The sequence below is a fragment of the Terrapene carolina genome, unplaced genomic scaffold (genome assembly GCF_002925995.2).
Source record: "Terrapene carolina triunguis isolate 2854851 unplaced genomic scaffold, T_m_triunguis-2.0 Scaffold21, whole genome shotgun sequence".
NCBI lineage: Eukaryota > Metazoa > Chordata > Testudines > Emydidae > Terrapene > Terrapene triunguis.
In genome coordinates, this window is record NW_020664372.1 from 35,426,453 (window position 1) to 35,451,515 (window position 25,063).

The window sequence follows — 25,063 nt, forward strand, 5'->3', positions numbered from 1 at the left end:
ATAAATCCTCAGTTGTAAATATTTATCCTTATTGTAACAAAACTGTGGTACAAATGTAACCCTTCTGCCAGGTGGAGCCAGCAGCAACCAAGGCCAGGTTTAATATCTAAGGGTTCCTTTTCATCGATACAACACAGAACCGGCTCGAGCCCCTGCCTCCCCCGCACAGTAACTTGGGAAAATTACACACCACTCCTAGGTGCCTCAGAGAGGCAATACTTCCCCACTCACAAGCACTGAGTCAGAGTGTAGAAAAGAAACTTTTAATAAAAGGAGGGAAGTAACTCGGAATTCACTTGGGAAAACACTGCAAACAGGGTTTATAAACATAAACCATGAGTAAAAGACCCACCCCCCAAGTAGGTTGGGCCGTGCCTTTCCCCCCCCCCTCAGGTTCTTAAGTCCAGCAACCCAAAAGTCACTTTCACATTCCTGACCCTTCTCTGTACCCCACTCACAGTGGCTGTCCTTGGTCAGTGCAGACCCAGAGTTCAGAGGTACATCTGCAGAGTTCACCTCCCACCCTGGGTGCACGGTAAAGAGGCACCTTATTTGCTCTGCTGGTCACACACTGGCCACCTGCTCACTGCTCTTGTCGCACCTCTCCGCTGCCACCCTGCTGGTCACTCATTCGCCAGCTAACGGTCAGTCAACGGCCTCTCTACTGTGACCTCTGCACATCAGTCTCTCAGTGATTTTCAGCTCTTTTGCAGACTGGGCAGAAACACTGCCCCATCTCAAGTGATTTCAGCTCTCAGTGATTTTAGCTTTCAGCAAACAGGGCAGAAACACAGTCCAACCACAACTGGTTTCAGCTCTGATTAAGCAATTAAAATAACAAAAGAGACTCCTAATGCAGCCTATTTAGCTATATTCTTTGAATAGTGGAAAAGAACAGGTTAAGCCAATCTGGAGAGGGGGATGGGGACAGCCTGCAGCCTCCTGGCCAGGACTCCTACCCCCCCCCCCCCCCCTTTCCCAGGGCTTTGGCAGTCGAGCCCCTGGCTCGCCAAGGTCCTCTCTGCTAAGGGTGACCCGCCCCCATTTGGAAGAGGTTAAACACAGTCCTGCTTCCCTGCGTTCCCACAATAATCACAACATTGATAACAGCATTTCACTCCCCCTGCATTCAGTACTAATGTGATTTGTGACCCAACACCAGCCAAGTTAATTACAATGAGCAAAATACTGCTCCATCTGCTGAATATCTAAGCAAAACAGGAGGAGCAAACTGTATTTACATAACCACACCCACAGTCTCTCCCCCTCCCAGCTAGCTGTCAGGGAAGCATTCATTCAGACCCTGCTTAGACAAATAATAGACACCATGGTCACCAGCTAAACTGTACCCATGTGGCATCAACCATATAACTTGGAAGTTAGGACCATTGCTTCCAGGAAACCCACAAACCCCTAATAAGATCTGGTCCAAAGCCCACTGAAGTGAAAAGAAAAACGACCATTGGCTTCAATGGACTTTGGAGCCTTGCCCAAAAGATGGAAGACCCTGATTAGATAGTAGTAGTATTAAGACTTGCTGTATCTTCTATGGGACAGCCACTTAAGGGCAATATAATCACAAACACTTGAACAGGTATGCTCCACATCCAATAGCAAGTAACATTACTCACAATGCCAGGACATTGCAATACTCCCAACAGTTAGGCAATGCTTATTCTCAAGCATCTTGCATTCACAGGAGTTCATATCCACCAGCTGAGTGCCAATCCATAATGGATCCATTGTTTGTTGTTACATATTTGTTACAGTAAGTACGTAAGCCAAGTTCAAGATCGCAAAGTTTGGTTCAGAATTATTTCATTCCTACTTAGATGGTTGATGATATGATTTGAAGAAATATCTAAAAGCTATAATCTAATTAATCCCAAATTCCCTTGATACCAGACAGAATATACTAGTCTGTCTTTATTAAAAAAAAAAAAAAAAAAGTAAAAACTTCATCAGTATATGCAGAGCAAGCCAAACTTAAAAAAGAAAAGGCCTTTATGTGATCCCACATGGGTTCATCATACCATTTTATAAAATGTCAACATAGCTTTAGCAAATAAAGATTTTTTTTAATTTAATAATTGTTTGCTTTTGTTTTTAATTTCATGTATATAAAGACGATACCACCCTAAAATGTTTAACTTAATGCTACTGAAATGTAATTGATCAGAATGGTTATTCACTCCACAACACTGCAAACAAGATTAAATTAAATTCTTTGCTACTGAAACTTCTATACCAGTACAAAATAATATTTAAAGTAAACAAGCAAACAATGTACATGTGACCCAAGAACTTCTTAATGCCAGCTGGCATGTGTGTATAGATACTATGCAAGAAGTTATGTATATCCTGAAAACATGTTCTTAAAGTCTGCATCAAGGCATTAGGCACCAACAAAAGTGAAAACAGGTTTTCTGTCAGATGGGAGAGGTCTATTTACATGTAAATTGAATATTGTCTCCTTCCCAATGGGACCCACAATTCAGTCTGAACTGAATGCAAACGGAGAATTGTAAGAAGGAACTTCAGAAAGGAACTAACAGGAAGAAAACTTTGTCTTGAGGTGCATATCAAAGGTTTACTTAAGTATATTGGGATGAGGAGGCCAAAGGAGACACCCAGGCACCCTTCTCTGAGGGAATAAAAGGATAGCACTTTTGCTTCATGAAAAAGGCATCTCAGCCAGGCTTGGTTGAAAATGCTACAGAGAACTCTGGGTGAGATAAACTTCTTTAGACAAGAGAGGAATTGGTTAGTTTAGTCTCTAGAAAACATGTTATGATTTTGGTTTATATGTAACCATTTGTTTCGCATATCTTATTCCTACCACTTTAATCTTTGTTCTTTGATAATAAGCTTATTCTTGTTTTCACTATAAATAGCTACGTGCAGTGGTGTTAAGTGAAGTGCTGGTCCCAAGTTGAATCTCACAAGGTGGTATGTACTGTTCCATTAGGAATAGTAGGCCAGGTAATTCTGTGAGTCTTCAGTGGTTAAGGGGCTGGACAATGCAGGGAACACTTCAAGTATTTGGGGGTTGATGTGTGCCTGTCTCTCCTGTACAAAGAGAGCAAGGTCGGCAGGGGCCTGGAAGGTAGAGATTGTGCTTCCAGAAGCTGTTGGTTTCAGGGAGCTGGTCGCAGCAGGCACAGACAAGACTGCTTCACGCTAAGGGCTGACAGTGATGAGGTGCCTCACAACCCTGGGTAGCATCACAATAAGTGATCATTCTGAAAAAAAATATTTAAATTCCAGAAAGACTTGTTATAGACTTTGGGTCAAATTCTGCTCTAATTTACACTGGTGTAATCCAGGGTAACCATATTTCTATGCTCTGTATTGTTCTGGAGGTCAGCCTAGATGATTACAGTGATCCCTTCTGGCCATGGAATCTATTAACTTCAATGCAGCTACTCTGGACTTTACACCAGTATAACTATGAACAGAATTTGACCTATTATGTAATTCAGATTGATCGGAAAAGAGGATAAATCAACTTTTGCATGCCCTGAATTTAAACAAGACCAGTGTTTGAACTGAGTAACTTTAGTATTGCCTACTACAGAAGTTCAAAAATCATGAGTAAGGCCTTCCAAAAAAGCGAAACTGGCTTAGAATTCATGAGATTAAAAAAAAATACATTTTGGATCTTTTTATTTGCCTTCTGGTTTCATGTTTTCAAGCTTTACTCTGCAACCATAAGAGCCAGAAGCCTTCAGAAGAAAGAAAGCTGAGATTCTCATATAATAACATGAAGCCAGCAGGAGGGGCTTTAAGAAAATCACCAAATATCACAAGAATCTCAGTAACAAGTGTGAGACCTGGGGAAAATGTTGTTCCTTTCTGACACCCTAAGTTTGAATCTTATTGCAAACCCATAGGCAAAGTTTGAGTTCATGCACATTTTCCCCATTAGGTTAATCAGAACAGCTGTAATTTTGGAAACTATAATGGTAGGTTTTATTTGGAGAGAGAGGGGAGCACAAATAAAACTTAACTTACTTTAAAAAGGTTTTACATGGGGCTCCCTGGCCCCACACACAGGCTCCACTTCTGGCCCCCTATGCAGGGTCCCCGCTGCTGTCCCTGTTCCCAGGGCTCCACTCCTGGCCCTGCATGTGGCCTCCTGGTCCCGTGCCTGGGGTCCCGGCTGCTGGCCCCAGCCTTGGCCTCCTTACCCGTCTGGGTCTCCCCCTTCTGGAGACACAGCCCTGCTCCCAGCTGGGGGGGGGGGCGTGGATGGGGTAAGGGAGCTGGATTTCAGCACCCCCCACTATTAAAAGTGTTCCATTGCTACTGCTTGTGCTGCAGAATAGTAAGTCTTCTGCAAATTAGCTATGGTACTTACTGGCCCTCATTATCAAATTAGCTGAATGCTCTCAATTTTTAAAATGTATTTACCCTAACAACACATACTCCTATCAGGTAAGGAAGTACTATTATCCCCATTGTACCTGAACAGAATTGAGGCACAGAAAGACTATTATCCCCATTGTACCTGAACAGAATTGAGGCACAGAGAGATCCACAAAGGTATTTAGGCTTCTAACAGTCATTGAAATCAATACCTTTGTGGATCTGGACTTGCCCACAGTCACACAAGAAATCTGTTACAGAGCAGGAAATTGAATCTAGGTTTCCCAAGTGAGAGCACCCTGTGATCTAACCACTGGATATCTTTCCTCTTTCACACAAAGACAAGAAGAGTCCTGGCCTGAACAAGCATATGAACCACAGTGATGTGGCAGCACCTTGGGGTTGGGGAAACATAGGAGGATATTTCCCTGAAGAACTTTCCCACAAGAATTTAATAATGAATTAAAGACTCTCTATAGAAAATGTTAACCATCCTGCAAAATTTATTGTAAAGAATAATATCCATGCTATATGGTATTTTTAAAATTCTCTGTTGAATTATATAGGTTGGTGGAATAATTTCTATAGAGTCCTATTGATTTTTCCCAGTTCAATTCTATAGTACTCTTTCCATAAGCAAAGAAGGGCAGGTTGGTCATGGTAGTGGTGGTGATGCCAGGATAATGAAATTGCAATGTAGTCATGCATTTTTGTACACACACAGTGCAGACAAAACAGGCAGGCCTGGAGGGATATTTGCCTAGGTGATGTGGGACATGATGGCACTGGCAGATCTGGGAAGTCAGATGCTTAGGCTGAGGCTTGGTCTACACCTTAAAAAAAAAAAAAAAAAAAAAACCACACACACACCCCCCTTAGGTAGAACTAGCTATGCCATTCAGGGGTGTGAAAAATTCATATCCCTGAAAGACATAGGTAAGCTGACCTAAGCCCCTGTGGGGACTTATTCTTCTGTCGACCTAGATACCGCCTCCTGAAAGGGTGGATTTACTACAGCAACAGAAACCCCCCCCCCCCCCCCCCCATTGCTATAGCAAATGTCGGCACTATACTACTACTGCGGTGTAGCTGCAGCGATACCATGCCATTCTACTTGTAGCCTGATAACTTACATGATGCAGTTGCGTGTAGTCAATAAAAATGGCTTTGGCATATTAAAAACAAACTCGGGGGACAAAATTAAATAAATTGAATGCATTATCAAAATGAGAAACACAGGAGTTTCTGCACTGGTTATATTAATCAGTTCATGGAAAAACCTAAATTTTTTAAGTGTAAATGAAACTGCCATAAAGATTGCAGTTTGCTGAATCACAGTACCGCACAATCCAGGAATTACATGTGTTAAAGCATATTGAGTCAAGTTCTCTGCTGGCATAATTCCACTGATCTCAGTTTCTTTATGCCAGTAGAGAATTTGGCTCATTTTCAGGAAACAGACAATCACTTCTTGACCACCTTGTTTGTTCTTCTTTCTCTGTTTGTTCTGTCTTTTATAGACTTTGAGCTCTTAGTGGCAGGGGCCTGCTGTCTTGTGGATTCATACTGCACCTAGCCCATTGTAGATACTCCCAGAAACTTATACTAAATAGCAATAGTGAATTTGCAAGATACCATTTTATCGACAGTTTTATTTGCCCTCCCTACCTGCACTGCACTTCAGTGTAACAGAAGCACACAAAGCATTACTGAAATGACATCTTCATTAAAGAGCCTAAATGGCACAGCTGCTTTCCAGTCTGGACTAGGCTCCTCCCTAAGCTTTAATTTGAATAGTTTAGCATGTGTTAAAATATACACTGTCTTGTCTATGCTAGACTTTTAGAAGGTGTTAGTTAGCAGGTGTTCTCTAACACATTCTAACACCACGCCTTCAAATCCTACTTCAGACAAAGTCTTACTGATGGAATTAAGAATAAATAACATGCTAAAAGACACAGTGGCAGAGCCAGACAGACAGAGATGATAAAATAATTAGATAGATTGTATCCTAGTGTAATTACACTGAAGTCAATGGGAGTTACATCAAGAGTGCGGTGACCACTATTTTTTTTCTTCTGATTTTTCTATTTGGATCAGGGAAACTAAGCTAAGTTTACCCAACCCCCATTCCAAAAAAAAAAAAAAATCAAGTAAAATGGCTTTTGCAATCCCTTGAGGACATGTGGTCGGGCCATCTATGTAAAAGGAATACAGCACTCAATTCAATGGTGATAAACTACTTGGAATGATTGCAAATCTACAGATACACCTAAAAAGGCTCATACTCATCTTTGATGGAAAGTTCAGTCCCAAACCAAAATTCCAGCAAACCAACACTAGCACACAAAGCCTGTCTGAACTTGAACCAAGACTGATTTCAACTGCTACAGGTTTGAGTTGAACATTCTGCTGAACTGTGTGTTTCAGGCTTTGATTTTGTGAGTTGGACGGGAGAGTCTATTTCCTTTATGCTGAGTGCAACTAATAACAGCTGTACAGTGGTGCTGGCTACCTGTCAGAGCATATACTTTTATCTTCTGACCTTTCTGGGAGAAGAAGCAAGGTTAGAGTATACACAAACCTGCACATTTTTTCCCACAGTATAAGATATTATACTGATGCAATTAATATTACACAAGCATAATTTTAGTTTTGATCATCATTCTCAGAAAAGATGATGAACAGTTTCCACGATCACTAATTACTAGACAAGTACATTTTAAATTCATATTTAGTCTTCTTATCTGACTTGTAGTGGGCTCTCACTATCAAACTTTATGTTGAATTTAGGGTGATCAGATAGCAAGCATGAAAAAAATCGGGACGGGGTCGGGGGGGGTAATAGGAGCTTATAGAAGACAAAGCCCCAAATATCGGGACTGTCCCTATAAAATCAGGACACTTGGTCCCCCTAGTTGAATTCTACAATATCTCTGGCCTGATTTTGTTATACTTGATCTCCAAATTTCATTAAGTTAACTTGGGTTATCATTCTCTCTGTAACATACAGGGCCACATTATAACCCCACATGAGAGTTTGAGAACAGAAGCCAATCTTTTAAACTTGGGACTAAAGTTAGGCCGTAAATAAAAGATCTGATTTTCAGAAGTATAGTTGTTTGAAAATCAAGCACATTTAATACGGACATATAAGTGCCTAACTTTAAAGAGTCAAGTTGGAAATGTTGGCCTCAGTTTCCATACATGGCCTTTATCCCATTGGAGGGGGAGTTTCATTCACACACACTGAGATGGCAGGAGGTACAACCCACTAAATCCAAGAAAATCCTAGTGCCACAAAGACCTTGGGATACATGGGGCCTAATCCTCTAAAACCTTTGCATGAAAAACTCCCACTGATTTCAGGATTGAGTGCTTAGAGGGACAGGGACTTTTGCATGGAGACCCAAGACTGCCACCTTTCCAATGGCTCCCCTCTTCCCCATGCTAAAGGAGCTATGTTGCCATGTAGCACCTGCTGGCAGCAGTTGCCCAAAATAAACCCAAGCAAATGTATGGGGCAGGGGATGTATTTGCAGTGATACAGTGTTCTAGTCATATGGCGTATAGTCCTTGTTGGTGTGACCAACAGTAACTTGTGAGAAATCTGCTTGCATCCAAGGGGAGCATGCTGAGTCCTACCAATGCTCCTCTGGACCTACCCTTTAAACTGTAGAATTCCACCTCACCCTGTGGGGCCTGTATGTGAGAACATGCGCACATCACCTGGGCCTCCTGTGAAAACTCTCTCCAGCTGCACAAACCCTAGCCCAGTCACAATCACATTGGCCTCACAAGTTCTCCAAAAGGACGTAGAAAGGAACATTTGTTTACACCATTCCATAAATATGCCTATACCTCCTGGAAATAAGTGGAAATGAAGACTACATCAGGTGGAAAAAGCTATTTCATCCGTTATCTGGAGTAAGTAGTGTAATGTGTTGGCTATATCACAGACACTGGGCAAATAGAATGCATGTTACAAATGGATCTGCAAACGTAAAGGTCACAAAACATATATTAGTAACCAAAAACATAAAGCTAGTTCAGGATGCTACCAAAAGAACAGGTTTATCAAGACCCCCAGAACAATCAGGTTGGCAGTTAATGAAAGATGTAATTCTCAGGTCGCATCTCAGGCCATCTGAAAGGACACCCACATCCCTAATACTAGCATTCAGAATAACAAAATAATCACATTTCAGCATAAGGAAAAATGTTTGAAACGCTTGTTATTGTCCCAGACAAAACACAGCCTCAGTGGGTAAGTCTACACAGCAGAGCTGGGGGGCCTCTGCATGCTGCTGCCCCCAGGCACCGCCCCTGCAGCTTCCCATTGGCTGCAGGGGCGCTCGGGGTAGGGACAGCGCGTGGAAGCACAGCCCCGCCCCGCGGCAGCAGGGAGGGGCTGGCAGACACGTGGAGCGAGCAGGCAGACACCTGCTCAGCTCCGCTGTGCTGCCAGGGCCCTGGGCCATTGCAAATTGCCTGGGTGGGGGGAGCGTCCAGGGGCGGCAGGTGGGGCCAAGGGAGAGACCTGGCCCCAAAATTGCTGGAGCCCCGCAGGCCACATTGCGGAGGTTCGCGGGCCGCAGATGGCCTGTGGGCCATGAGTTTGAGACCCTTGGTGTAGATGCTGATTTTCTTTTACATGTTTTTATGCAGATGACAGAATAAAAGAACAGGATGTAAAGAGGTTTCTGTCCCACTTCCTGTAGCATAGCCTTTCTGTCTCATTTGTGGTAATAGGATTATGCCCAACAACATTCTAAGCAATACAAGTTTTGCATATATGCATATTATGTTTTCTTTAAAATCATTCTCATAGATCTGCTAAAAGAGGAGTATGAAAAGTCTTATAATTAAAAAAGTAAAAGATGGCAACTAGAAATATGCATGCAGCAATTGTGAGTTGGGATCCAATATAATCTATGGAAGATTGATTTACATTGTCTTAATGGCATACTGCTTATTGACTGGTAACTCTTCTTTTGAGATTTTGTTCCAGATTCTGTCTGCATGTTTGAAATTTAAGTTCTTTATAATACATAGGTCACATATGTATACTTGAAATAAATGATGGAGCTACTTAGCTATAACTGGATACCACAGGCATACTCCTGGAATGCAAAAGGTACAATTAATTTAGTCCAAAATGTTAGTAATTAAATAATATACCTTATAATTGGAACCTTCTGTTGCCATATTTCATCTTTCAGAAATTAAAGAAATCCTAAAGCATTAGCAGAATGACTTTCTCCTAGTCTAATAATGTTAAAAGGATTATTCTACAATAATGGAAGGACATGGAAAATTTATCTACAATCACCTGACAGACCTTGCAACAACAGTCTCATACAAAAATATTGTATTTGGAATAAAAGTTAAACTGAATTACTTTAATGCAATATAGAATCCATTTCTAAATTTCATAGGGGAAAATCTACAGACTTGGGGAAGTACAGATAGTTGTTTGATAGTGCTATGTGTGAAATGTATACATGAACATACAGATCAGTACAATGTAACATGCATGGGCCTGTTTGCTGGGTGGGAGTATTTTTATTTATTTCTATATTTGCATAGTTGTACTTTGTTGTTACATGTTGTACTGCGGGCCAAAGATTATTTTCTTTATGCGATTATTCATATAAACCAGACAAGCAGGACTGGTCCTGTATGCACCTTTAAGGACTGAGTATATGTTTTTATATTTCATGCATTCTTTTTTGAGAAGAGATTAGTTTTTATGTTGTTAGTTGTTTGATTAAAACATGTCTCTTCTGTAAAATTAATAAACATTTTATAAATGAAGCCATTTATCAAAAATAGAAGGTAAAACTACTCCTGAATAATGAATAAAAACAATGTCCAAGTCAAGAAAAAGTCCCAGTGAAAATAATAGCACCCTCATTGTTGGGACATTTGGGGTGAAATCCTACTTCAATAGGGCTGGAATTTCACTCTGGGTTCCTGCACTCTCAGAAACTATTAAATTAGATCGTCTTATGTAAAAGGGCTTCTTGCAGCGGCCTGTGTCAACTGGAATCTTTTCTGTCTACACTTGGGAGAATAACAGAGATAAAGATTATAAGTGTCTATGGCTTTTGCAGGAAGTTTCAGTATTCACTCCTAGAGTCTTGTTCAGAAGGGTTCTCCATGGATTATAAATTTCAATCAAGGGTCTAAATTTATCCCTGATATAACTATTCACCTCAATGGGGACACATTAGGAATGAACTTGGTCCAACATGCCTTCTCGCTCTGCACTCTCAGACTTGATGACTGCAATGGTTTAGACTTCAGATTATGAAGCTTTGCAAAATTGTATCTACATGATTTTCAGCTACTTTTAGAAACACTTTATTATACATGATCACATAGCCAAGTTGTATTTGGTAAACAGGGGAATGGCTCAGGGGCTTGATAATGAAATATGAAGCTTTTCACCTGTAGGTCTCAGATTCAAATTTGGAGTAGGTCACTAGTGCCCAATAGTCATTGTTATCCAACTACTGTTTGATGGTTTATATGAAAAGCATTAGAGGTATCCATATCTGGGGGAACATGGTCTACATCAGTGATCTCCAACCTTTTTACGCACAAGATCACTTTTTAAATTTAAGATCAACCCAGGATCTACCCAGCCCCTTCCCCAAGGCCCTGCCCTGATCACTCCATTCTCTGCTCCCTCTGTCGCTCACTCTCTCCCACCCTCACTCACTTTCACTGGACTGGGGCAGGGATTTGAGGTGCAGGAGGGGATGCGGGGTGCAGGCTCTGGCGCGAGGCACTTGCTACAGGTGGCTCCTGGTCAGCGGCACAGCAGGGCCCAGGCAGGCTGCCTGCCTGCCCTGGCCCATGCCGCTCTGGAAGCGGCTGGCTGCTGGCACATCTCTGTGGCCCCTGGAGGCGACGGGGGCAGTGGGTCTCTGTGCACTGCCCGGGCCCGCAAGCACCGCCCCACAGCTCCCATTGGCCGGTTCCCAACGGTCCTGGGGGCTGGGGCAGCACACAGAGCCGCCTCTCCCCCTCCCCCACAGGGGCCGCAGAGACATGCCAGCAGCTTCCGGAGTGATGTGGGGCCAGGGCAGGCAGGCAGTCTGCCTGAGCCCCGCTGCGCTGCCGGCTTTTAGGAGCTGGAGATCACGATCGACTGGCAGAGGCTCCAGGATCGACCAGTCAATCATGATCGACCGGTTGGTGACCACTGGTCTACATCATAACCAACTACCCACACAAAATATAGTAGCACCATCAGCAAAAACACCAAGGAGCAAGTAGACCTAAGAACAGCCAATACCAGGTCAGACCAATGATCCATCTAGCCCAGTATCCTGTCTCTAACAGTGGCCTATGCCAGATGCTTCAGAAGGAATCAACAGAGCAAGCCAATTTGAAGTGGTCCATCCCTGGTCATCCCAGCTTCTGGCAGGTGAAAGTTTAGGGACACCTAGAACATACAGTTGCATCACTGACCATCTTGGCTAAATGTCATTGATAAACCAATCCTCCATTAACTGATCTAATTCTTTTCTGAGCCCAGATATAATTTTGGCCTTCACAACATCATGTGGCAATGAGTTCCACAGGTTGACGGTTGCATTGGATAGAGTACTTCCTTTTGTTTGTTTTAAACCTGCTGTCTATTAATTTCATTGGGTGACCACCTAGTTCTTGTGTTATGTGAAGGATTAAATAACACTTCTCCATTTTCTACTTCATTCATGATTTTATAGACCTCTATCATTTTCCCCTTAGTCGTCTCATTTCCAAACTGAAAAGTCCCAGTCTTATTAATCTCTTCTCATATGGAAGCTGTTCCATACCCCTAATCATATTTGTTGCCCTTTTCTGTACTTTTTCCCCAATGCCAATATATCTTTTTTTTAAAATGATGCAATCAGAACTGCATGTAGTATTCCAGGTGTGGGCATAACATGAATTTATATAATGGCATTATGATATTTTCTGCCTTTTTACCTATCTCTTTCCTAATGGTTCCTAACATTGTTAGCTTTTTTAACCGCCACCTGCACATTGAGCAGCTGTTTTCAGAGAACTATCCACTATGATTCCACAATCTCTTTCTTGAGTGGTAACAACTAATTTAGACCCATCATTTTGTATGTATGGTTGGGATTATGTTTTCCGATGTGCACTGTGATAGGCAGTGCTCACTGGCAGTGTTGCCTATAGTTAGAGCACTAGGTCTCTGCTCACCCCATCTCCCATGTCTTTCACTGACTGCTGTCCCGCCCTGTGGCAGTCTGCCCTTTGGTGGAGGGTTGACTCGCCCTCCAATGAGGTCATGAGTTAACTTTATCCCTACTTGGGATAACAGTCTCAAGGAAAATATTCGGTCCCCCGCCTTCATGAACACGGGGTGAGAGTGAGGGCTTTCGCCCATGTATTGACCGCGTCACCGTGCCTCAGTGGATCACAGCTTAGGATGCCAGATTCAGGACAAACTGCCGAGAAATAGCGCAGACCCATCCCAGACTGGTGGTTATTCTATCATTAGATATACCAAGCCAGTAACAAAGTAAACTTCTGTCTCACCACACTGGTTAACAAGAAGTCAAAAATGCAGTCTCCAGCTGATCAGTGGGCTGCTGGTGAGTGCTAAGCACACACTATTTTTTTCAGCACCTATGGTCTGGGCCCTAGCCCAGGGCCCTGTAAGAAGCCACAAAGTCCAGCACTCAGGAATGTATTAAAGCTGCCTCCCTAGGCCACTTCCTACCCATCAAAGTCTTACAGTTTGACTCACACTAGTAAAGAAAAAGAGTAACTGAATCTTCAGCCTTTCTAGGCTCAGCAGGCCTCTCTCCCTTCCCCACCGCCCAGGAAAGGCTTCTGCAATGCCCTTCTTCAGGAGTTCTCAGGGTAGTTTCCTCTCCCTGCCCTGTCAGCCCCTTACTGAGCTGCCTGGCTCCTTTTTAAGATCCACTTCCAGCTGGAGCATGCACTGTAAGTTCAGATGGGCAGGGTTGCCTTGGCCCAGAGTTGTTTCTTAACCCCTTCAGTTCCCCTGTTAGGTTTAATACACCCCCTGCATCCCTTCATAGTTACCAACATTGGATTTCGTTCTGTTAGCACCTTGAGCATCCAGTGGCACCACTAGAGAGCCCAAATTCCCCTCTCATCCTCAGAAGCCACGAAGCCAGTTCTTTATAGATAAATAGCAGATTCACCATTGGGAATCCTCATTTTAAATATGAGTTTTGGTACAGAATACATCAACTCCTCCTTTTAGTCATTTAGATGTACTTAAAATACACGTATCCTCTTGTACCTTTTACATCAGTCTGGTGTCTATGCTGCACATCATGACCAGCATTTTTATTGACTCAGATTGTGAGACATATGGAAAATTCATAATAGAAATCTTGGTACACCAATTAGAACTACAGACTTCCAAAAAAGAAAAAAGAGAGACAAATTAAAACAGATAGACAGTGGTGAGTTGTATATTTAAGAGACTCATCTCTTTTCCACCTCCAGCTTGTCAATAGTGAATGACCAGATCACAATTAATCCTCTGTTGTAATTTTCCCCTACAAACTAATACTTTCTCTAAGTTTCTAATACTCACTGGTGCCCAGAGAGACAGCAGGATAAGAAAAATGTGATGTTAATTAATCAATTGATGCAAGACTGGAAAGTGTTCTGAAAACCAGGCAAAACACTGCACAGCAACTGAGAAGCTCTTGAACACTAGAGGGCAGGAAATCATCTTTTAAAATCTCAAGTCTGATTCAATAGTAGCTCTTTAATTGGATCGAGAGTTCTACAGAGTAGGAAAAATGCCTGTTCAGTCTTGGTAAATGTCAAGATTTTAAGTCCCCAACTTTGGCCTAGATCATTTCTCCAGCCCTAGATCATGTCTATTTAATTAACAGAATATCCTTTTACTAATACTCCCCAATTTTGAACTATATCCTCTCTTCTACTATCTGATTGGTATACCTAGTAAGTAGTCTAAGTAAGGGGGCTTTGGTGAAATTAGGCTATACTCTTTCCACTCCTTGTCAGGAGTTTTACATGCTCCCTGGTAGCATTAACCCTGCCTACATCATCCTTCAGATTAATCACACTTCCTTATAAACTTCATGCTTAACTGTAGGTTTCTCACAAGACTCTCAGTGGTTTTACTCTAGACAGCTGGAACCAGTAACCTGGGTAGAGGCAAAGCCTTTCATGGATGGCTGTATTAGGGAGGAGAATCTTCCTAGGAGGGCATGGACCCCCTGGTACTCACTGTGAACTAGTGTCTTTGCTTCTTTTTAATAAAAATACTGGGTTTGAGTCAACAAAAATCTGACCATTTGGAAACTGCACAATGATCAGTCACAGCAGACTGTTCTTAAGTCTCCAGGTCTACACTTCAAAATAAATATACATGTGCATCTTGTTAAGCAGAGAATTGTTGGTTCAAACAATTTAGAAGCTGTGCTAGCAAATCCAGCAGTACATGTAAGTTGCAGCAGCCAGTTACTTCCAGGTGTTCTTTTTATTTCCCCTTATCTTCCTTAAAACTTTTTGTCCTAGTAAAAATATGGAATTGGTGATATTATTTATACTGTGGTACCACTGAAAGGCCATAGTCAGGATTACTGCTATGTACAGTATGAACACACTGGTTGATATGATCCCTTCTCCAGAGAGCTTATTTACTATCCACTTAAGATAAGATGCAACAAATGAGGATAACAAGCAAAAGGAGATGAGAAGGTAAAGGTTAACAGTAATAATATGAATTGTTAGAGAGGCTAGCTATGTGCAGAACTTGATAGATTTTGTCGAGCCCTTACTCACGCTGGTAAGCATTTACTCGGGTACTTTCATTGGTATAAATCACCATCTGGCCTTTAATGACTGATCTGTTATCACTGTTTTTCTGTTATGTTATAGAACAAATTAAATTTCTACTGCAGAATAGTATAAAATAGGTTTCTTAACAATATTGTTATAATAGTATTAGTATGGTTTAGTCATCAGAAAATTATGATGTCATTAGATGTTTTGAAAATAACCCGGTGTTTATTTTCTCTTAGTTTTTACAATGTAATTGATTCATAACTATTTACTTTTGTGAATGTTACTTACATTTTTAAACTAGCCCCCATAAATGCACCTGCCAGTTGACTTTGACACTCAGGATAGATTGGTCACCTTCACTTTCTGACTCTCGTGCATAGTACAGTATGCTTATTCCTTGGGTTCAAAGAACTGTAGGAGGATATTCAAATTTTAACAAACCTGCTTTCAGATTTTTTTTTAAATAATGCAAACATTTCTGTTCAATAAGTTTTGTAAACACTCATTACTCTTTGAACAAATCTAAATTTGGCTCTCCAGCAAGGAAATTGACTGTCCCTAGGAATACAATCTGTCTCTCTCTTTTTCTGTATCCTTTAATTTTAAACAGGAGTCTTCAAACATCATTCAAAAACTAATTCAGTATATTCTCCCTTTTTAAAAAAAATCTGCTTTTTTTTTTTGTTTACTGATGTGCTTTATTGAATAATCTTTTGATGTTCTATAAACTGATAGATTCTCCAGCTTCAATTCAGTTGTTGAAACTGGCCCCTCGAGGGCCTTATCTCAGGATTTTATTACCCAAAACACCTAAAAATCAACCAAATGTTTCCCAGAAAACACTCAAAACCAAGATGCCTAGTTAGATAAGAACAGTGTTACACATGATCCCTTTTATAAAAGTTTCACATTAATCTCCCAAAAGAGAGAACAAGTCAAGGTAGACAAACAGTCCTACAGAGCTCACTTTTGTAGAAGAATTTTTTTGAGGTTTACAACTAGTTTATCTTGTTTCCAACCTCAGTTTCCTTTCTTGCTTTCTGCCCATGGTGGAGCTTCTTAAGAAAGCAGTTAACTGTCCACACTAGCAAAGCATCATTGAACTGAAGTCCAGGACCCTATCCTTGAAGCAGGAGATTACTGTTTTACATATATTACAGAAGTGCAATATCTGGGCCCCATTATCTTAGGGTAGGTAGTAACAGTCCCTTCCCTAAATGCCTTTTAATCGGATTATGGCAGCTCTGTCAGCATTCTCAAATTCTCTGCATTTAGACTACAGAGGACTAGATGGAAAATTAATTCTCTGTACCCTAGCTTTGATACAAGCCTCCACACCTTTCCCATGTTCCTTTCCTAGCAAGCTTCTGCCACTAATGATACAAATGTGTAGAATGTGCTGTTTTGCAGAACTTGTTTAATTTAAAATATTGTCACACATATTAAGAAGTTATAAAAAGGCACATAAGCTGTTTATGTGAGGTATGACTAAATATTTTCATATACTCAATCATCTTTAATTTGGATGGTATGATGTAAATATAAGGATCCCAAAATGCTCTATAAAATTATATAATATATGAGAATCAGCCACGGCTGAAATGCAGCAACTGCCAGGGCAAGATGAGATTGCTGTTAAATAGTGAGCAGAAAAACAGCACATTTAGGATGGTAAGACCTTAAGCTAAAGCTTATTGAAGCCAATGAAATTAGTAGAAAGACTCTGAATGAGCTTTGGAGTGGGCCATAGGTAAATATCTTAACACTTCTTTTCAGTCATTTGCAGAATTATATTTAGCATACATTCTGTAGCTGCAAACTATTGCTCCAAAATGTCACTTTGCAAGTGCATCAAGTCTGGAAGACTGACGACATCCACATGTGTTGTCACAGAATGATGATCAACATCAACCAGTATGACTACCTCCAGAGATAAACTCTGCCATCACTCTAAGCTGTGAGGTGCTCCTGCTCTTGGTAAGGAAATTTAGTTGCATCAGGCTGGGTACATCATTCAAATTCCTTCTGAATATCTTCTGAAGAAGATCTTTGGTAATCAAATACATGAAGGTTCTTATCTTCATTTTAAGAAATCACTTAAAGATGGTAACATTGCTGCTGACATTTGGAAATTCTGGCAGCTTATTGAATTGAGTGGAGAACCATTGTCAGGACGGGAATAACGATCTTTGAGGAAACCACATTGGTAAATCTCAGACCAGTTTTGACTCCAGGCCATCTGGGATTTCTTCCCCTTTTCCTATCACCCAGGTGCTATACTGGGAACTGAATCCCCAAAATAAAAACAAACAATATTTACATTAATTCCAAAATAAATGTATAATCATAGAGGCCAGATTCCCTTCTCCAGATTCTATCTTTTGTATTGTTCAGATGATGCTGAAGAGTCAGAGTCTGGCCACAGCTGAGAATTTCCTCAGCAGATGGGAGGATTGAGAAAGGTTTTGAGCTCAGCCTAAACCAGCACAGTAGTTCCAGCATCCACCACCCTTCCCTTTGGAGAGGGGGTGTCTCAGGATTAAGACAGCAGCAGTCTGCTGGTTCTGAAATGGCAAATTATGTGGTTTCTACAGAGACATGCTCAGGTGGTGTAAAAGAAACATTGGGCTGCTGTAACTTATGTCATGGCTGCCACAGAATCAAACAGCTGAACCAACTTCCTGGCACCCTCTTCCTACCCCCTCCTGAACAGAGCAGATGTAAGTACAGAGAAGAATCTACCCATATGCATATTAACATATATTTAAGCACTGAAATGCTTTATATGCATGGTTTAATTCTTTAATAATGAAACTGAGAAAGTAAATAAAGAGGTATGTAATTAAATAATTTTGAAGAAATTATAGAAAGTAACCCAATCAATGATACCTCATTATCTCATGCGATTATGTGAAAGTTAACAATACTTTGATTTACTGATACAAAATTTGTCTGTTGTTCAAGGACAAATTTTATAAAGTAACTGCAAGAAGAAACCCCTATAAAGACAAGAGCCAACTACATATTTATCCTTTTTAAAGATAAGAAAAGTTAGTTTTCCCATTTAAAAGTTTTAAAATATATGCAGACGGAGAGATTTTGCCCTAACTGGTACAGATATGGGTTTGTTTTGAAAACTATGGTTATGTTTGAAATGTTACAGTGAGAGGCTTCCCCCACCCCCTTTTATAAGTGATAACAAGAAAAAAAAATTACTTTTCAGTTTGTTCTTTCATATTTTTAGATGCATTTTACTTTTCTGTGGTTTGATATTAACATTTGGATAGAATAAGGTTTCATTTAATGTATTCTGAAACATTTTAGTGATTTAAGTTTTTTGAAAGGGTTAGAATGTGAAAGATTTATATCATGTTTAGTTTTAAATACTGACTCAAATTAATTAGGCTTTATTAATAATGTATGCTTTAATTATTTTTTTTTAATTATAGAGGGAAATTACTTAAACTTTGATCTTAAAATTGGGGAATAAATGGATTTTGTGCAAACCTGGATGTCCCAAACACAGACATTTGCAAAATGTACTTTAAATATTCAGGAATTGAAGATACGAACTATTGACATGTATCTAGCTCTAATGTAGTTAAAGTTTCAGGACAACAGATCCCTGAATTGCCAGTATCATTTGAGAACAAATGTCACCTGACACCAAGCTTAATACAGACACACCTTTTTCAGGCAGTTAGTCAAAGTCTTATCAACTTTATTTGTATATGCAATGCTTCAAAAAAATGTGCAGCCAAAACTGTAAAAGATTCCTCAGGCAACTGAATCCAGAAGAGGGCTGATCTATAATGTCATATAAATCAGTGAAAGACATAACAAAGGCTTCATCTCTGCAAAACTTATTGTATACCTGCCCCAAATTAAAACAGTATGAGTTATAATTTCAGGGCTATATAATCCCTCAGAAACCTGTAGAATACCAAAGATATACAACAAATATAAATAGTCACTTAAATTCATCATGCACAAATGTTGCATTAAAAATCATTAATTTAGAACATGAGTTATCTAACTTTACTTGCTGAAACAGATGTGCTGCTTGCATCTAACTCGGAGAATATTTGCGCTTGCAAGAGCTTAGTTGCTCCCTTTTCAACAGATTTCACTGGATGTTTGTTATTGTGCATGCGGTTCAATGCCTTGGTCTTCCACTTATAACCCTTGAATTAACTCATTCTCTAGGTTTTTCTACACTTTTAATAACCCTCAGCTTTTCAATATTCTCATTTTATTTTATTTGTTAGACCAAATGTTTGGGAAAGGCTTTGGAGGACGGATGGACAGTTACTGATTGTTTTATCTTAAAATAGTATCCTCCTTCCAGACAACCCAAGCATTGAAAGACATCTGAGAACTTTACTAGTATGCAGTCTGTGCTCTCTGTTTGCATTTCGGTGGCTGGCATATAGATCAAACATTTAATTCATTGCACGATTAAGTAGATTTTTAGATGTAGCACAAGTAATACATCTGCATTTACTATGTATTTCATACTGTTTTTAAAAAACACATTGTAGGTCACTTGCACTACTATTTTATTTAGAATATGAAACAAGCTTTGCTTTGTATTTCTGCACCTTTTCCTTAGCTATTGTATTATATATTACAAAAAAACAACCCCCACAAACAAACAAACATGGAATTGTATTCCAACATCCAATCTGAAGACTATAATTCTGCCATTAGGGTTTACCAATATTTGCACATCTACAATACTTTACTCTGCAGTCACTACAAGGAAATTTGCATCATGGCCTTACTGTTTTCAAGTCTTCGCCTTAATACTATGGCATTCTTTTGAAAAATTATTTTCCCCATCACGTTTATGGCACACTTGACCTAATGCCAAGAAAATATTTTACTTCATATTCCCAACCATAGCTAGCCACTTGCTACGTGGAGTAACTGCTCGTTCAGTGTTGGGTCACTTGTGAGCCCAAACCTGCCTTTCCAATTTCACGGCCTCTGGACGTCCGTGGTTAATATTTCAGGTTAAATAATAACAGCACAGGTGGCGCTAATCTACTCATTAATACCTAATGCACAGCAAGTAGTGCGAGTGTGCTATTGCTGGGGAAGGATTTCAACCCTCATTCAGCATTCCCTGGACCTTTTAAACTGTGTGGTACTTGGCCCAGTGTGGCAGCCCAGGCCTCCTCACAAGGGGGTAACAGAGGGAAGAGAGATCCTCTATTAATAATATCTTGTAAGGTGCTGAATCGTACCAACCCCCCGTCAGGCCTTTAAAGAAATCATAGGATTAAATACATAATAATACCACCACCACCCCCACACCACTTTGGGAGCTTTCTATTTCTCTTCATTTGTGCCTGAGCCTTTAAGGTGCAGCGGCTCACGCGTCCCCTAGGGCTCTGGGGACGTGCCTTCTAATGAACGCGGAGGCTCTGGCCAAATAACAGGACTCCAGGAGCTGGAGACGTCAGAGAAACGGCAGAAACGTCACAAGCACTGGCAGCGCGGGGTCACAGTCCCCCTTTCTCCCCCGGGCCCCGCCCCAGGAGGGAGCTAGACAGTATAGCGCAGCCCCAGCCGCCCGCCCCGCTCTAGCGCCGCGGCTCGGCTCTGCGCGCGCTGTAGGAACCATCCGCGCGGGGTGGTGTTTCTGGGGGGAGTGACTTCGGGCGCGACACCGGAAGAGGGGACGTTACCGCGCAGCACGCCTAGAGAACGAGGCCGGCAGAGAGTGCGGGGTGCCCGGGCTGCGCGCTTGGCGCGTGACAGCGAAACCGTTACCTGAGTGAGCCGCGCGTGCGGAGCATCTTGAGGCCACCCGGCTCGCGCGCGTAGGGAGATGAACCTGGAGCGGCTGAGGAAGCGGGTCCGGCAGTACATAGACCAGGTGAGGGGACAGCAGCCCGCGCAGCCTCTTTCTCCGTTCAGCTCCTAACCCTAACCCGGCCCTGACGCCCCCTCGCCCTCTGAGTGGCTGCGGGGCCCGCCGTGGGGAGGTGCGCTCCGTGGGGCGGGGCCGGGGGTGCGTCTCCACCCCTGTTTCCTCGGGGGCCCTAGTAGCGGAGCGTGTCCCGGCAGGGGCTGGTAGGCGGGTGCGAGAGCCGGGAGCGTAACGGTCTGCTCTGGAGGGAGCCCCCGCCAGCTCTGGGCCACGCGTGTGTCGTGTTAAGTAACGTCACGCACCGAACAGCTCCGGGCCGTTATCGCCGTTTCAGGGGTTAGGCGAGTCCTCGTGCACGGGGTGGCCCCGCCCCCGCGCTGGGCAGTGACTGCGGCGTGGTCTGGTGGACCCCTGCCTCGCCTGCTGCAGCCCTGGAAGGGGTGTGGACAACGAGCAGAGGGTGGTAGGGTGGTCTCATGGTGAAGGCCGGTAAATGTTGCCCTTGGGAACTGGATTCTATGGCTGCCTCTGCTACAGAGTCTGTGGGCAAGTGGCTTACACCAGCTTTTTCACAGGTGGCCATTAACAGCCTGTCCCGCTTTTTCTGAGTGCTTGAGACACCTGGGGTCTGATGTGCAGCAGTGCTCAGCACTCACAGCTGCAGCTGAAGTCAATGGAATGGAGTAGCGCTTGGAACAGATAAAGTGGCATATAATCCGAAGGACTTTGAAAAATCAGGTCTGATTTGTTTCAAATTGGACAGCAGATGAGTGGACAACTAATCTTAGACACTTTGTGCTTCAGCTCCCTGTCTGTAAAATGGGGTCATACCACTCACTTGCTTCACAGGAATGTTTGAAGATAAATTAAATCATAGAAACGTAGAGCTTGAAGGAATCTTGACAGGTCATCTAGTCCAGTCCCCTGGCTCTGAGGCAGGACTAAGTATTACCTAGTCCATCCCTGACAGGTGTTTGTCTAACCTGCTATTAAAAATCTCCAGTGATGGAGATTCATAAGTTCACTATGTAATTTGTTCTAGTGCTTAACTCCTTTCCACTTAGGAAATCTTTGTTAATGTCTAACCTAAAGCTCCCTTGCACCAATTTAATCCCATTACTTCTTATCCTGTCCTTAGTGCTTAAGAAGAACAATGTATCACCTTTCTCTTTACAACATTTTATGCCCTTGAAGACAGTTATCACTTCCCCCTCAGTCCTCTTTTTTCCAGACTAAAGAAACCCACTCTTTCAATCTTTCCTTGTTGGTCATGTTTTCTAGACTTTTAATCATTTTTGTAACTCTCTGGATTTTCTCCAAGTTGTCCACATCTTTCCCAAAGTGTGGTACCCAAAAATAGACACTGTACTCCAGTTTGAGGTCTTTATCAGTGCTGAGTAGAGTGGAAGAATTACTTCTTGTGCCTTGGTTCCAACACTGTTGCTAATACATCCCAGAGTGATTTTTTTTTATTCTTTTGCAACAAGAATTTTGTTGTTGTTGTTGACTCGTACTTAATTTGTGATCCGCTATCACCCCCAGATCCTTTTCTGCAGTACTTCTTCGTAGACAGTTCTCATTTTGTACTTGTGCATTGATTATTCCTTCCTAAGTGTAGTACTTTACATTTGCCCTTACTGAATTTCATCCTATTTATTTCAGACCATTCCTCCAGTTTGTCAAGATCATTTTGAATTCTAATCCTGTCCTCCAAAGTACTTGCAACTCCTCCGAGCTTGATATCATATGAGTGTATTCTGTATGACATTATCCAAATTGTTTATGAAGATATTGAATAAAACCAGGACAGATCCCTGTGGGACCCACTCAATATGCCCTTCGAATTTTACTGTGATCCATTGAGAACTATTCTCTGAATATGGTTTTCCAACCAGTTGGTGCACCCACCTTGCAGTAGGTTTCTCCAGACTATATTTCCCTAGTTTGCTTATGTGAAGGTCATGTGAAATAGTATCAAGAGCCTTACTAAAGTTGAGATATATCAGCTTTACTGCTTCCCCCCATCCAGATGTTGACCTTTAAGTATCACCTTATCTTCTAGTTTCTTACAAATTGATTATTTGCTGCATTATCCTTCTGAGTACCAAAGTTAAGCTGACTGGTCTACACATTCCCTGGCTTGTCCTTATTCCCCTTTTTATAGATAGATACTATATTTCCCCTCTTCCAATCCTCTAGGATCTCTCTTGTCCTTCACAAGTTCTCAAAGATAATCACTAATGGCACAGAGATCTCTTCAGCCAGTTCCTTAAGTATTCTAGGATGTATTTCCTCAGGCCCTGCTGACGTGAAGACATCTAACTTATCTAGATAATTCTTAACCTGTTCTTTTCCTATTTTAGTCTCAGATCCTACTGTATTTACACTGATGTTCACTATGTTAGTCATCCAATTACTGCTAACCTTTTAGGTGAAAACTGAAATGAAAAAGGCATTTAAAACTTCAGCCAGTCCTGTATTTTCTGTTATTGTCTTTCCTTTCTGATTGAGTAATGGGCCTACCCTGTCCATGGTCTTCCTCTTGCATCTAATGTATTTGTAAAATATTTTCTTGTTATCCTTTCTGGCCCTAGCTAGTTTAATCTCATTTTGTGCTTGGCCTTTCTAATTTGTCCCTAGACACTTATGTTGCTTTTAATGTTTGAAGCACTGTAATTCTATGATAAATGTCATAGAAAAGCCAATGAGGAAATTAGTAATTTTCTTCAGAGCAGGGTTTGAATAGTGTACAGTAAATAAGGCTTAGGGCCATGCATTGAACAAGGAGGTGAAAACAGACTATTGCTGCTCATCCTGAGCACTGGAAAAAAGCTCACTAGAGTATTTTTTAAATTGCAAATTGAAAAATATTTTTAATAATCTTGTTTTTAGAGAAAGCTTTAAGAAATAGGCTGAGGCAGATAACCAGTATGGAAAATCTTGGCCCAAATGGTAAGTTTGTTGAAGTTATAAGCAATTGAAATCAGGGCCTTATAGTGGTATGTGTTGGATGACCTTAATAATAGGCTCTGCTATTAGCCTTGCCTATAATAATTATATTTGACATTTATATAGCATTTTTCTTCTTAAAGCACTTTATACACTTTAGCCTTAAAATCTTTAAGGCTAAAGTGTGGCCTTCCGAGATGGAGGGCCACAACAAATGGTATAGGACGTGCAGTCTGAAAAAATTCCCATACGTTGTGAATATTGCTTCATTCAGATCCCAAATTCTTGTATAGTCACTGACAACAACATTAATTAATGCAGAGTTAAGATTAACCAGTGGTATCTTGTGCTCTTCCAAAACATCAAATTCAGAAAAACTCAAACTTCTGAAAACCAGGGAAATAAAGAGTTAAGGTACATGCCCACTCAACCTTAACTCTGACCCCTGAACCAGGAGTAGTCACTGAGAATTATCTGTGTGCAGTCCAGCTGCATTAACTGAGTTAAGTGCACCTGTATTGAATATTGGACAGATTAATTAGAGCAGTTTGTCAGAGCTGTGATAGAGCAACGTCTTGGGGAGCTGTGCCCCCTGGGGAGGATTAGCTCCTCTGCTTGACCCTCTATATGTATGATCAAAGGAAAGATGTGTAGGTGTATCTTCAGAGATCTAGTATGCCTTATTTCAGCACTAAATTATGTCAGTTGTGGGGCATACAGGTCTTTTAGCCTTGGGAATAGTCAGCAGTTAGGTGAGAAATTAGTGTGGTCTGTGAGTTTAATGATAGGTAAGTGAAAATATAGTGTTTGGCATTATGTGCATAAGGGTAAAGTGACTGTAAAATGGGTTGTATATTTTAGCAGATGTGGTGTTTCCTGTGGAGTAGAATAAGTGTCTGAGAAGAATCTGGGGCCGAGAGACACCCTCTGCCCCAATCCCTCCCACATGGCATGGCATGCCAGCCACCTCCTCCACTACTTCTGTTACCAGGATCACTCCAGAAGGAGAAATGGCGGTTACTGAGATGCTCTCTCTCCTTC

General features: G+C 41.5%; 2 protein-coding genes across 2 annotated transcripts in view; one reads left to right on the forward strand and one right to left on the reverse strand.

Annotated features, from left to right (window-relative positions):
* Positions 1 to 21,021, reverse strand: part of RASA3 (RAS p21 protein activator 3) — a 248,415-nt gene extending 227,394 nt beyond the window's left edge. Inside the window, exon 1 of the mRNA XM_026647661.1 lies at positions 20,974 to 21,021. The gene's annotated coding sequence lies outside the window, so the exon portion shown is untranslated. The remainder of the gene's footprint in view (positions 1 to 20,973) is intronic.
* Positions 20,994 to 25,063, forward strand: part of CDC16 (cell division cycle 16) — a 66,271-nt gene continuing 62,201 nt past the window's right edge. Inside the window, exon 1 of the mRNA XM_024224386.3 lies at positions 20,994 to 21,079. Within this exon, the coding sequence (XP_024080154.1) occupies positions 21,032 to 21,079 (48 nt within the window). The 5' untranslated portion in view covers positions 20,994 to 21,031. The remainder of the gene's footprint in view (positions 21,080 to 25,063) is intronic.